The sequence below is a fragment of the Egretta garzetta genome, unplaced genomic scaffold (assembly GCF_000687185.1).
Source record: "Egretta garzetta isolate BGI_Z169 unplaced genomic scaffold, ASM68718v1 scaffold49, whole genome shotgun sequence".
NCBI lineage: Eukaryota > Metazoa > Chordata > Aves > Pelecaniformes > Ardeidae > Egretta > Egretta garzetta.
Genome location: NW_009260775.1, coordinates 627263 through 640543, shown reverse-complemented (window position 1 = coordinate 640543; position 13281 = coordinate 627263). Strand labels below are relative to the sequence as shown.

At 40.0% G+C, this 13281-nt stretch overlaps 1 protein-coding gene across 1 annotated transcript in view; it reads left to right on the top strand.

Annotated features, from left to right (window-relative positions):
• The window catches only part of FRMPD4 (FERM and PDZ domain containing 4), a 119642-nt gene that overhangs the window by 92803 nt on the left and 13558 nt on the right, over window positions 1-13281 (top strand). The window contains exons 5-9 of the mRNA XM_009646341.2: window positions 4255-4359; window positions 5526-5633; window positions 9392-9523; window positions 12040-12159; window positions 12908-13044. Coding sequence (XP_009644636.1) covers window positions 4255-4359; window positions 5526-5633; window positions 9392-9523; window positions 12040-12159; window positions 12908-13044 — 602 coding nt within the window. The remainder of the gene's footprint in view (window positions 1-4254; window positions 4360-5525; window positions 5634-9391; window positions 9524-12039; window positions 12160-12907; window positions 13045-13281) is intronic.

Sequence of the window (13281 nt, the reverse complement as noted above, 5' to 3'; positions counted from 1 at the left end):
AGTGCCCTGTGGTTAGAACAAATTACTGCGTGGTAAAGCTTCTCCACATTATTGCTTCTGTGTCCCAACCTACTCTTCTACAATGCTCTTGTGAGCCAGTGTAGTTGTTTCAGCCTTGCTCACGTCTATGAATGGCAGTATTTAGTTCGCCTTTGGGCATTATGTACTGTTCCACTTAATAAATTTAATTCTTCCTCTTATTCACATTTTATTTGCTTGCTAAATTTTGTCTCATATAATTGCCCTTAGGGATGGACCAAAAAGTCAACACATTTTTTGCGGTCATGCAATTTTTCCTTGCTTCCTAACAAGCATAATATTTCATATTAAACTAATGACTAATTTTAAGTAACAAACTTAAAATTGATTGCATATATACATAATTTGTGGCTATTTAAAACTTCGGTATTTCTGTCAGATTTTGAGAGTCGTTGTCACAAAGCAGATTTTCTTTTCACCTTGTGACTGTCCCATACTGCTGCCTTGTTTCATTTCTTTATGGTAGCTCAGTACTACACTGTCCTCTTCTAAATGCTAAATCATTCTTTTCCTTGAGCATGAGTAAAGGTTTTGTTGTTGCAGCACCTCTGCTGGCAAGAGCACTCAAAGGGGCTTTTGCAGCAAATAAACACCATTTCACTTGGAATCTCCCCCAGATTACAGTTTACCTGCAAAAGTGGACAAAGTACTAGACTTTCTTATTTTCATTGAAAAACAGTTTCCCTCGAAATGAAGGATATTGTTTCTAAGAGCTATCCGAAAATGACCTGCTATAATGGCACTGACAAAAATAGGATCTAATTTCAAGAAGTCCAGAAAATGAGAAAAATAACATTTTCCAGAAAGCCTTCTCCTGTTATAGCAATCTCTCATGTTTTGACCCTGCTGATGGGATGCCCATTGATTGCAGTCCCCAGTAAGCGGGGTTCAAAGGAGGGTCTCAGTCTTCACTGTCTTTTCCTCCAAGGAAATCTCCATGCAATGCTTCATTTCTCTTGTTAGCAGTTTATCCAAGTAGTGTTGAAATGATCAGCTGAATTTTTACTGAATTCTGTGTAAACAAGTAAAAATTATTTACATTCCTGATAAATTTGAGCTTTTAAGAGGAAATAGTGCTTAGGTCACACAGTGTGAAGTTTGTGTGTTTTTCAAGTGTATGACTCTGGGTTAAAATGTGTCCCCTCATTTTGCAAAAGTCACTCTAATTAAGCTGTTTTTATCTGTGACAATGCAAGTCCTTTACTTGCAGTGATAAATGTTGTGCATTAGTGTAAACACCTCCTGCTTAAGGTCATTAACTGAGGATAATGGCTTCCATTTGCCTAAAATATGAAGTATCAGAAACAAATGAACCTGGCACTCTGAGAATCATTAATTGATAGCATTCTTCACCTACAAGCCTGAAGACATTAAAACAGAATAAAGCAGCACATCATCTTGCTGATGCTTTGTTAGACAAGCAAGTTTCGACAGTCAAAGCCAACTGTTTTCCCAGGTATTTGCCACACGCTTTTGAAACAGTTCCTTTCTCAAAGAGAAAATGTCAAGTGCCAAGTTGATGCAGCGGTAGAAACAATGAGATTGTGCAATTAAATGCAAAAGCTGTGCTATTACTCAAACCTTTAACCAGCAGAGAACGTTCCCCCAAATACCTGGCGCAGCTGTTCTTGTTTTTTTTTTTTTTTTTTTACACCCCTGGTTTATAGTTTGAAGCTTTTTAGAAAGCAGTCTGCTTCCAGGCTCCCCCAGAGTGTCTGGCAAGGGGCCAGAGCCCTGACCACGTTGCCACAGCAGAAGTGGGAAGGGAGGGAAGCCCCACATTTTATGGCAGACCATGGTGTGCTCCCCCTGGCTGTGCAATAATGTACATTAAACTCCACGTCCCGGAGGGGTTCTTGGAACTCGCGTATGTTCAAATCTTTCAGTTGTGTTGGACTCACCGGTCACATATTTGCAATAACATAATTTAAGTGTTTATGCCCCCCACAAGGGACTTTTCAGGTTGTAGAGAGGAAAAGAGAGAGGTTGTAGAGAGCGACAGAACCACACAGCGTTTTGCCAGATTTGCTGTATGGGAATAACCTTGCCAGAATCCAGAAGAAAATTTGGCAGTCTGCCTGTAAAGAGAGGCCAGACTGGTGAGGCATCTGCAATAAGAGCAAACAACTATAAAAAAGCCTCTTCCAGCAAGAAGAGTAAGTGAAAGCCACTCTTCTCCCCTTGCCCTTACAAGAGAGAGCCCATAGCCTACTCCGATAGCTGTGCTGCCCTGTGGCAGCAGGAACCAGCAGGTTGCAGTCCAACATTTGGTTGCCATGCAGACTATCCCCTCACACACTGCAGAGGAGAGGAGGGAAATTAGGAAAGGCATGTGTAGAATTATTACATTAATCATGGTATTACTGTATAGTGTGTCTTTCTAGGAATTAATCTCTAGAGTACAATACATAAGCATGCTTCTTCAGCATTTCCTTGTCAGCCCTTCTTGCTGAAGAACTGTTTTGGGTCCCCTGCCCTGAGACATTAAATTTTTTTTTAACCCCCCTTTTTTTTCCCTTTGCATTTGGTGGTGGTTTCAAATCTTCTGGGGGACCTTCTGCATTTTTCAGCACTGGCTTAGGAAGCTGAGCTTGGTTTGATCATGGGGTTGAATTTTCTGTCATTTACTGTTACTGATTAAAAATATGTATGGTCATAGCTGCTAGAGAAGAGGTAAGAAAGAATGAACCGTAAAAGTGAAGAAGCATTAATTTTTATTTCTTGGTTCTATTTTGTGCTCCAGGAATTATCGGATGGCTCTGATATTTCCTGGGAGAATGTGGCATCTTTCATTCCTTGTTCACTCGTTGATACTGAGCCTATGGTAATAGTTACCATGTTTTCAATGTGGTAATAAATCAGTGGCATACAGAAATGAGCTGGAGACTTCTTCCTGCTAGTTACTAGAAACAAAGCTTCTGCATCACAAGAAAGTAACTTTTTAAGCAGTTTGATCAGAGATCAGAGATGACAAGAGCACGTGGCTTTGGACTACTCCATCACTCCTGCAGCTTGTTAGTCAAAATTTGAGTGATGGTGACAAGACTTCCTGTGTTTACAAGGACTGCTGTCATGCCCCATTGGTAATCGGAGATTATTCCAGGGTCATCATCACTGATGCCTGCACTAATTTCTCACAAGCAAAGCAACATGAGTTAGTCTTCTCAGTATCCAAAACTAGTAAGGCCACTTCCCAGGAGTTAGAATAAGATCCTGAAAATCTTAATTCACATTTTACTGAAACAAATGGACCAAAACCTGGACTGAAGGAGCCCAGTGATTTTCAGCCAAAGCCAGAATTTCTTCTGCTGCCCATTATCATGGTTATGGAGTTAGGCAATACTAGAAGCGCTGTGTTTGTAACTGACCTGAGAATAAAACTACCTTGCTTCTGCTGCTGAAAATTGAAATCCTGTTGGCTGTGAATATTTGTTACTAAAAGTGAGTTGTTAGTCAAACTCCTCAAATGGAGAAAGACTTTTTTTCTAAGGGCTGAACACTTGATCACAGGTGAATCCACTGAATAACGTGGTAGGTAAAAGTCAGTTAGGTCCCAGAAGAAAATTAGGAATGTTTCTAGACTTCTGATCCGTGAAGTCCCCACAAAGTGTCTGATCTGTTGAAGGCAAGCCTTGCATAAGGGTAGCGTAGGGGGTACATTCAGGGGAAGCCTGCTGGCCTGCAGGTGCTTGTTGGTGGTTCTAACTTGTGTTTTGAAGTGGACTAATACAGTGAGATGCCACTGCACTTGGAGAGCTCTCCGATATTTTTTGGCAAAGGCTGTGTGCATATCTGTACCTAGTGGATCATAGATTATGCAAAAATTTTCCGTTCAGTGTTTGAAGGAAGGGTCACTGGCTGGTCACTGCTCAGTGTCTGTTCATGCAAACAAGTTTGGTTGACAGCAGTCATTGTGAAAGCGCTACAAGGAATTTGTATGTACACCCAGAGCCCTTCTCATCGCTCCAGTCCGACAGAGGGATAACTTTCAGTATGTGCAGTATGCATCAGTGGTTCCTTATATGTATGTACATATGTATTATCTCGGGAAGCACTATGGTTTGACTGTATTTCCATTCTTCAGTGAATGGTATGCAAAGCGCTGCTGTGTACGTGGAGTTGCCAGTGTGTGAGAAGAAGGGAACAACTGAAAAAGGAAAGATAGGTTTTAACTTGAAATTACGTGATATATCTTGTCATCATTTTTCCTTCCAGTCTCCTAAATCAGCTTTTATTAGTGCTGCAAAAAAGGCAAGATTGAAGTCCAATCCTGTCAAAGTGCGCTTCTCAGAAGAAGTAATTATCAATGGCCAGGTGTCGGTGAGTATTCAACTGTTTAACCTCAGGAAGGACTGAGCATTTCATCCAAAGGTATGCCTCAGGGCTCGAAAGTGAGGGAATTATATGGTAGGAACAGGAGCGATAGGCTTGCAAAGGGAAGGGGTTTTCTGTTTCTGAAGTTTTCAAAAGATCTGTTTTTAAAGTCCACTGGGCCCATAATATTGTGAAAAATTTGTCCCTTCGTAAAATAAAATTAAAATGCTAGTGAATACATTTTGTGGTGATAGCATATATATGTCTGTCTTTATAGTCTTGATAATGCTTGCTTGGGTTTTTTTTCAGAGCAATTTTATAGTAGGAAAAATCCATAAACTCAAGAGAAGTAGCGTGTCAGGAAAACAGATTAACATTACCTCGCAGAGCCCTTTAAAATTTGTTTTATCTACTTGAACTTGTTGTTTCCGGCCCTCAGGCAAAGTCAGCCTCCCTTTGAGAGGCACTGAACTCCTCCTTACACATGAACTCCTGGCTCATTTTCATAATTTGCCAGAACATCGTTCCACACTGATGTCTTTATCTAACTCTCTTCTAATCACAAATTCATACTGCATTTTGTCAAGCAACTTCTGCTTTTAAAAACAAAAAAACGCCTTTGTTTCCCTTCCTTTTTCCTGTTTATTTTACTATCCTTGTTATGAATCATCACAATTAAGAAGCAATATTATATGTTACTCCTTTTAAATGGTGACAGATATCAGCATTTAATATCCAGCTATAAAGAGAATGTAAAACATCTTGATTGTAATTCTTACTAATGAATCTGCAATTCCCATTTTGTAGACTGAAGACACTAAATAGCTCACTGTCTACAAAGAAACAGTAATCTGTTCTTCTATTTTATTGAAAATGTTTCAACTTTAGAGGTAGCATTTATTGTCAGAGAGATAGTATTTAGGGAAAGAAAATACTCAATTCTAGACATAAAAAGTACGTGAACAGTTACATTTTTCCAGGGAAGAGACCTATAGAGCGCAGCTGTAATGAGCACGGCTAGACACTTGCAGGGCATTGCTAATTCTGCTTTCAATTTAAGCCAACACACTCCTGTTTGGTTGTTACCTTTCCAGCTGAATGATGTCCTTCTTTATAGAACAACATTTAGATTTCCCTCGTTATGTAATCTGATTCACTAATTTGCTTGGCAGGAAACAGTTAAGGACAATTCACTTCTCTTCATGCCAAATGTTCTGAAGGTGTATCTTGAAAACGGACAAACCAAATCGTTCCGGTTTGACTGCAGCACTTCAATAAAGGTAGGCTAGCTATACCTTCATATGCAATGCCAAGAACGCCGGTTAACTCTTTTTAAGACCTTCAGTAATTATAACTTACTTGGAATGCTTTAAGAACAAAATTACTAGTGTGTTCAGTTGGTGCTGGACTCATAGTTCAGAAATAATGAGCGCTTGGTCCATTTTTCTGCTGCTAAAACAATATTACATTGTCAATGAAGAAAAAAGTAGAAGCGATCATTGTAATGTGCCTGGAGCGCAATTAAAATTGTGTGGTCCTGTCGTTTTGATACGCTGCCAAATACTAGCATGATTTGTCAGCAAAACTCAGGAGCTAAGAAGATTAAGATGTTGGTTGCTAATTGAATATCATCTAGCTTGTCATCCAGTGAACTTGGGATGGGATATTGTAGGGTTATGCTGGTGATAAGTTGCTCGTCTCAGTGTAATTCCCGCTATGCTTTCCATAACACACTTCACATGGAGAAATAAGGAGGTGAAGCCCTGGCACCCAGCTGAGGCTGCTAGGGAGTGTCTGCGACACTGTTCCACATAGGTTCCTACACCAGAGGCGTCATCGGTGTCTGTCTGTGAGCGCCATGGAGCAGCATAGTAAGCAGCACAACTAGCACTGTTGGGCATGCTGCTAGTCTCTCAAGCATTTTTGTTTGGGCGAGCTAGTTTTAACACGGATCGGTGACCAAATCTAGTTCACTGCATGGTAGCCTGCGTGCTTGTGACACTGAGACGAGAGAGATGCATGGGTGGGAATGATCAGTGAAGGCTGGGGATGCAATTTTCAACTGCACTGCCAGCTTTTGCTGGCTTTAAGGGATTGTAAAGCTGTGCATATTCGAAGAAAGGCTGCTTTGCTGCTCACTGTGATTCAGCAGTGTGCTCAACCAGTCAGAACAGCAAAGAGAGGGCTTTGCTAAGGTAAACAAGAGGAAATGTACTCCAGTCTGAAGGCAAAAACAAATACTGAAGTTACACTTAAAAATGGGCTGCAATATCTGTTTATACTTCATATATATATATCTTAGGCATAACTTGCGTGCAGGTAGTGGATCCAAGGCTCCACTCTACAGCCATGGGATACTGAAATCCTTCAGGCCATTTGAGAATTTTGTTGGATGAAGAATTAGGAGACACGCTTCATGTAGATAGTGAGGTCTCCATACTGTTCTAAGGCCCATGAGGCCACTTTCTAGTATTTTCTTTTATGAGCATAAAAACATCCAACATGTTCCAGGATATTTGGCCTCTGAAAACGAATCTTTGGTCAACTGTTGTGGTTTAACCTGGCAGACAGGTGAACACCACGCAGCCATTCGGTCACTCCCCCCCTCCCCAGAGGGAGCGGGGAGAGAACTGGAAAAAAAAGAAAACCCATGAGTTGAGATAAAAAGAGTTGAATAAAACAGCAGAGGAAAAGAATAATAATAAACATAATAATAATAATGATAGTAGAATATACAAAACAAGTGGTGCACAATGCAGTTGCTCACCACCCACTGACTGATGCCCAGCCCATCCCCGAGCAGCGATCGCTGCCCCCCGGCCAACTCCCCCCAGTTTCTATACTGAGCATGACAACATAAGGTCTGGAATAGCCCTTTGGCCAGTTGGGGTCAGCTGTCCTGGCTGTGCCCCCTCCCAGCACCCCTGGCAGAGCAGGGGAAGCTGAAAAGTCCTTGACTGGTGTGAGCGCTGCTCAGCAACTGCTAAAACATCGGTGAGTTATCAGCATTCTTCTCACCCTAAATCCAAACCACAGCTCTATGCCAGCTGCTAGGAAGAAAATTAACTCTATCCCAGATGAAACCAGGACACCACCACATTACATTAGTTTTCAGTAGTTATGTCACAGGTGTGTCATACTGTAAGACCATATATCTAATCAGAAGTCATTTACAAAGATACCCATGTGGACTCAGCTACCTAGCTGTACTGATGTCGTAAGCCTGCTTTGACCTTAGCCATTCTGACTTTTTGTGGGAATAATTTCCTTTGCATCTAATTGAGGCAATTATATATTCCATAGCCTCCACAGCTCTGGATTACATATTCTTGCATGTACATGTGAGTGTATATTCCTCACTGTGGATGGGTGGGTGTGGATTTCTGCTTCTTTTCCTAAACTGAGGTGAAATAGATGTGCCCCAGTTGAGTCAAGGCAAATGCATTTTTTTTCTGCCCCTAGCAGCCCAGTAACTCATCACTTAACAAGGAGGGTGCAACCAGTGCTGTACCTGCAGTCCTCACTTTCCTTATTGCTGGGAGGCAGCAACTGGGCTGACTCTCAGTTATTGGATGAGAGGATAGCTAGCAAAAAATTTGGTTCAGTAATTCAGTGCCTATGTGCCTTAGCATCATATTTTACAAGGTCCAAGACAGCTATTGGAAAACAGTGCCATTATTACCACCTCTTAAAAAACTTACATTTAATATTATGTCTCTTCATGTCACTGTTATGCCCCTTGTCTTTGAGCACAGTTTAAGAGTTTAAATAAAAGTAGATTTAATGGGTAAGCAATAAATTCCCCGTTAGTCAGAATAGCATAATATTAGCTTCCATTATTTAGAGTGGTTACTTGCAATCAATTAATACTGTCTTATATTCTTTACATTGTACAGAGTTGACTCTATCCTCCTACATACATTTTTCATCCTTCCACCAATATGGTGTTGGTTTTCCACAAACACACTGTAATTGATCAATTAATCTTCCTAAACTATGTTAAAACACTTGGATTACAGTTCATCATTATCTCCTTAGTAAGTCTTATCCATCTGGATACTTCTGTACATCTAAAAAATCTTTTGGGTGGATAGACATGCTTTAATCTTTTCACCAACATAATGTGAAACTATTTTTAAATGATGGGTTATTATATATTTCTTCTTCCTACCACATTCACTAAAGCAAAAGATACATTGACAGATTATATTAATACTCTGCATATATTTACAAAGCAGTATATGAAAGTAAAGTAGGGATTGGTTGAATGGTTTTGTGAGGAGGTTTGTTTAGCTGTTATTTTAGAAACAATTGTTCTCAAATTGATTACCCTGAGACATAATCCAATATGAAAAATACTAATTAAAAGTCTTTAAAAATGGGGCTTATAATATAAATTAAAATGGTCCCTGAATTTAGAGCTATTGTTCTGCACAGGTATCATCATCATCATCTTCATTGACTTTTCTATCAGCATTTAAAACTCAAGAAAGTCCATTAAACACAAGTATCAAGAAGCGGACTTAAAAAAAAACAAAGCACCTTGCCATAAGAACAATTAAAGGCCATTCATTTAATTTTTTTGTTGAACATATAAATTTGATTTGTACTGCTGGGTGGTCCTGCCCCAAAAGTAAGTGAAGAGAAGAGTGGCAAGACCATCTCTCCTTTGCTGATGAAGAGGTTTTATTTCCAAGGAGACAGAGAGATATGATTTAATGGCTATACAAGTATAATTTGCATGTTAAACTGCACAGAAAGTTGTCCGTTCACAGCAATCCCATGTATATATTTTTCACGTGCATGTCTGATACCATCTCAGGGATGTTTGAATATAAAAGCACTGATTTTTCACTGGGTGAATGTGTATGATGTCCTGTATACTCATGCAGAACAGGCACGAAACAACGACCATCCTCCTGTTTAACATCTGGGCTTGCACCCTGTGCTGCTTACATGCAGGGAGTGTGGTGGCGAAGAACCGGGTCCCAAGCGCTTCATGAATTTAAGCACATTTTGTAAATCCTTTGTTAATTAGGATGTCATCTTAACACTCCAAGAAAAGCTTTCCATCAAGTGTATTGAACATTTTTCCCTGATGCTGGAGCAGAGGGTTGAAGGATCTGGAACGAAACTCCTTTTGCTACATGAACAGGAGACTCTAACTCAGGTTTGTGTAATGATATGTGAAAACAGTTATTGATGAGACTGATTAATCAGTAAATTATCCATCTTTTTAATTACTCAAGTGAGTTAACTGCAAGATTTATAGTTTGATGCAGTCTGTCAAATAGCAGCAGCATTTAGATCTGGTTGTAAGAATCAAGTTCTCATGGAAAACAATTATTTTTCTATTATACATGCATCATATTTCATTGCTTCATCGGGCCATTAAAAGTATTAAAATGTTCATTAAATATCGGACTGAAAGCTAGAAAATACTTATCAAAACTTTTTTCATATCGTATGTGGCCAGGTTAATAAATGTTCTCAACAGCCGGAAAATCGGTGGTAATAATTCTGAGAACCAGAGTCTGCCCAAATTCCTTTAAAAACCTTATTTTGATCTTTGTTCCTGTCTGAATAAACAGATCTGTATGTGGGTAACAGGAAATAATCCTCTTTCTGATGAAGCCAAGTTTGGCTTGTTTACGCAGTGATACATTATGTCACTTCAGTGATGATGAATTGTGATCCAGAAAATGCTGGTGTGACTGACTTCCTTAGATGAGGGAGGTGTGACTGGAGGTAAAGTTGCTTCACAGTTCCCTGCAGAGGACCCTGATTTTAGCTGTTTATCATTTTGCCAAACTGTTTACCCTGAATTTTCTGTGATATTTCTGTTTCAGGAGAGCATTGGTATTTTTTAAATTTCAACTACATTTACAAAGAAAGAGAAATGGATTCTTAGATGAGATGGGAAAAAAAATATTTAAATGCCAGGATTCCCTTGGTCATGTAGCTAGAGTCTGTGTAATGGTATGGAGGAACTTCATTTACCAATTAATGGTCTTTCTAGCATTTTCCAACTTCTAAGCATTTGACTTTGCCATATTAACATTCTTTTCTTGTGGATATAAGATACCAAATGAATGCACAATATCCAGAAGTACTCAATACTAGCTCTCCTGGCCTAGCTGTCTCTCTTTGAAGTAATTACTAAAATTCCCATTGAAATCAGAAGGGTCAGAATAAACCAACACAGTGAGCTTTCGAAAATCCCATACAGAGCTTTTATTTGTACACACAGATATGCTTAGATACTTAGGAATGAGGTCAGAGACAATGTGAGATAAACGCACATTCTGAAAATTGCTAGGGCAAGACAGAGACTTCATTGGAGATTTTTTGAAGTAGTTTTATCGAGTAAAGATGTTGATTATAAAGTACGCTAGCTCTCTAACTACATTAGTGTAATTGGATAAACTACAGAAACAGCATTAATTCTCAGGGTTTCTTCTTTGAATAATTTGCCATTATAATGTTGCTGCTGACCACGACTTACAATGGTGTTGCTTTGTGACACTTTCACCCAGTTATTCCTCACAGAATCATAGAATTGTTTAGGTTGGAAAAGACCTTTAAGATCATCAAGTCCAACCGTTAACCTAACCCTGCCATCCCACCACTAAACCATGGCCCTAAGCACCTCGTCTGCCTGGCTTTTAAATACCTCCAGGGATGGGGGCTCGACCACCTCCCTGGGCAGCCCGTTCCAGTGCCTGACAACCCTTTCTGTGAAGAAATTTTTCCTAATGTCTAACCTAAACCTGCCCTGGTGCGACTTGAGGCCATTTCCCCTCATCCTATCGCCCATTACCAGGGAGAAGAGGCCGACCCCCACCTCGCTACAGCCTCCTCTCAGGCAGTTGTAGAGGGCGATAAGGTCTCCCCTCAGCCTCCTCTTCTCCAGGCTGAACAACCCCAGGTCCCTCAGATGCTCTTCATCAGACTTGTGCTCCCGAGCCTTCACCAGCTTTGTGGCTCTCCTCTGGACATGTTCCGGCAACCTTCAGTTGTCCCCCAGGAATATACCCAGATGATGGTGTTACACGCTTAACAAAGTTTTATTGATCAACAAGCAAAGTGGTCTTTTTCATTTTTTAATGTATTGAGAGAGATTTGTCTCTGTTGGAAGTCTAGGGGTAGGTCTCAATCCAGAACAACCCAGAAAAATTCAAAAGGCCCAAGTTGTCACAATTTGTTAGTGGATTAAAACAAGCAAGAGAAAGTGAGAATAACAGCTGCTAAACTGTATTTCACCTGTGTTCTCAGTCAGTCTAAGAAATAAAATGAGAGCTCTCCCCAAAAACCTTCTAGCCCTTCTCATTTATGAGTATTTTGGTTCTGCGGAAGCACAGCTCTGTATTTCACTTGGATGGGTTTCATTAAGGCCTATTTTCTCTGTCCTTTCACTCTGGTTCTGAATGAGTGAATTCTGTTGCTTTGAGGATGAGTTTTATTGGGCAGTCATGCCTACACGAGTCTAAAAGTCTTTCCACAAGATTATATATATGATGTTCTTATGTGAAGAACTTAAGGAGCCTGTGGCAAAGCTCTTTGTTGGATAGAATCATTTTTCTTGCTACCACATGGTTCTGGAACAGGGTCACGGTGCCCGAGACTACACGCCGTGTTGCATGACAAGGGTTGCCAAGCTCTGATATGATTATTGCACTGTCCTAGGTGACCCAGAGGCCAAGCTCGCATAAGATGAGATGTCTTTTCAGGATTAGCTTTGTCCCAAAGGATCCCATTGATCTTTTAAGAAGAGATCCCGTTGCGTTTGAATATCTGTATGTACAGGTAAGTGAAAGCATGGCCATTGTTAGCATAAAGGAGAATAAAAAGATAGTGGCACTCTGTGTATATATAGATTTACATCTTCACATAGAAAAGCGTGGCTGCAGTAAATCCTCGTTTTTATTTCTGCTGCATAAAGCCAATTAATCCACTTGGGGAATGTGCAAATCTTTATCATCTGCAAAGTCCCCTTCCTTCATAAGTCTGTCCAAATAGTAATGCTTTGATATCTTTCCAAAATATATTTGGCTTTAGAAAAGAGTGAAGCTGAAGTAATTGCTAATACTTATTTCTGGTACTGTAATATCAGACAGAAATGATGTCTGAAAAGGAACTTCCAGTAAAATGGATGAGAAAACTGATGTACAAGCAATGTGGTTCTCCTGGGTATCTCACTGGTTAGAATCCCGCTCTCCTGAGTACAGATACACTGATACTCTCCCAGCACTCTTTGTGAAAGAGGATTACTGTTCTCCCCAGGAAGGATGAAGAGAGCTTAGATCAAAATGCTCATGCCTCTGCTCTTTGGCAGAAGCCCTTGTGTTCTTCAGAAGCGCCCATACACTGGTGAGCATCTGACACCTCTGAGAGCAACAGTCCTATCTTCAGCGTGGTCCCGCTTCTGAGTTCAGGGTTACTCTTCATGCAATGTTAATTTAAACAAAAAACCAAAAACAAACCAAAAGGACTATTATTTATTATTAGTGCAAGATTTTTGAACTTGATGCTCCCTCTACTGGTTCTTTGGCAGAGCTGTAACGACGTGGTTCAGGAAAGATTTGGACCAGAACTGAAATATGACATTGCCCTGCGCTTGGCTGCACTACAAATGTATATTGCAACTGTGACCACCAAGCAAACTCAGAAAATCTCCCTCAAATATATAGAGTAAGTTGAGAATACAGTGTGTTCTTTAAAAGTGAAACATTTGGAGTAACTCGTAGATTCTTTAAGATTGTTTCTTTATTATGTCTATATGTATGCACCAACTTCAGGTTCATTGTTGCTGAAATTGGTTCAGGTGACTTAAGAGTTGTAAATATGGACTACACCTTCTGGTCGTCTGTTTAGGCATGTGAAATAGTCTATAACTGTAAATAAGATAAAGTCACTCGTTTTCAATGT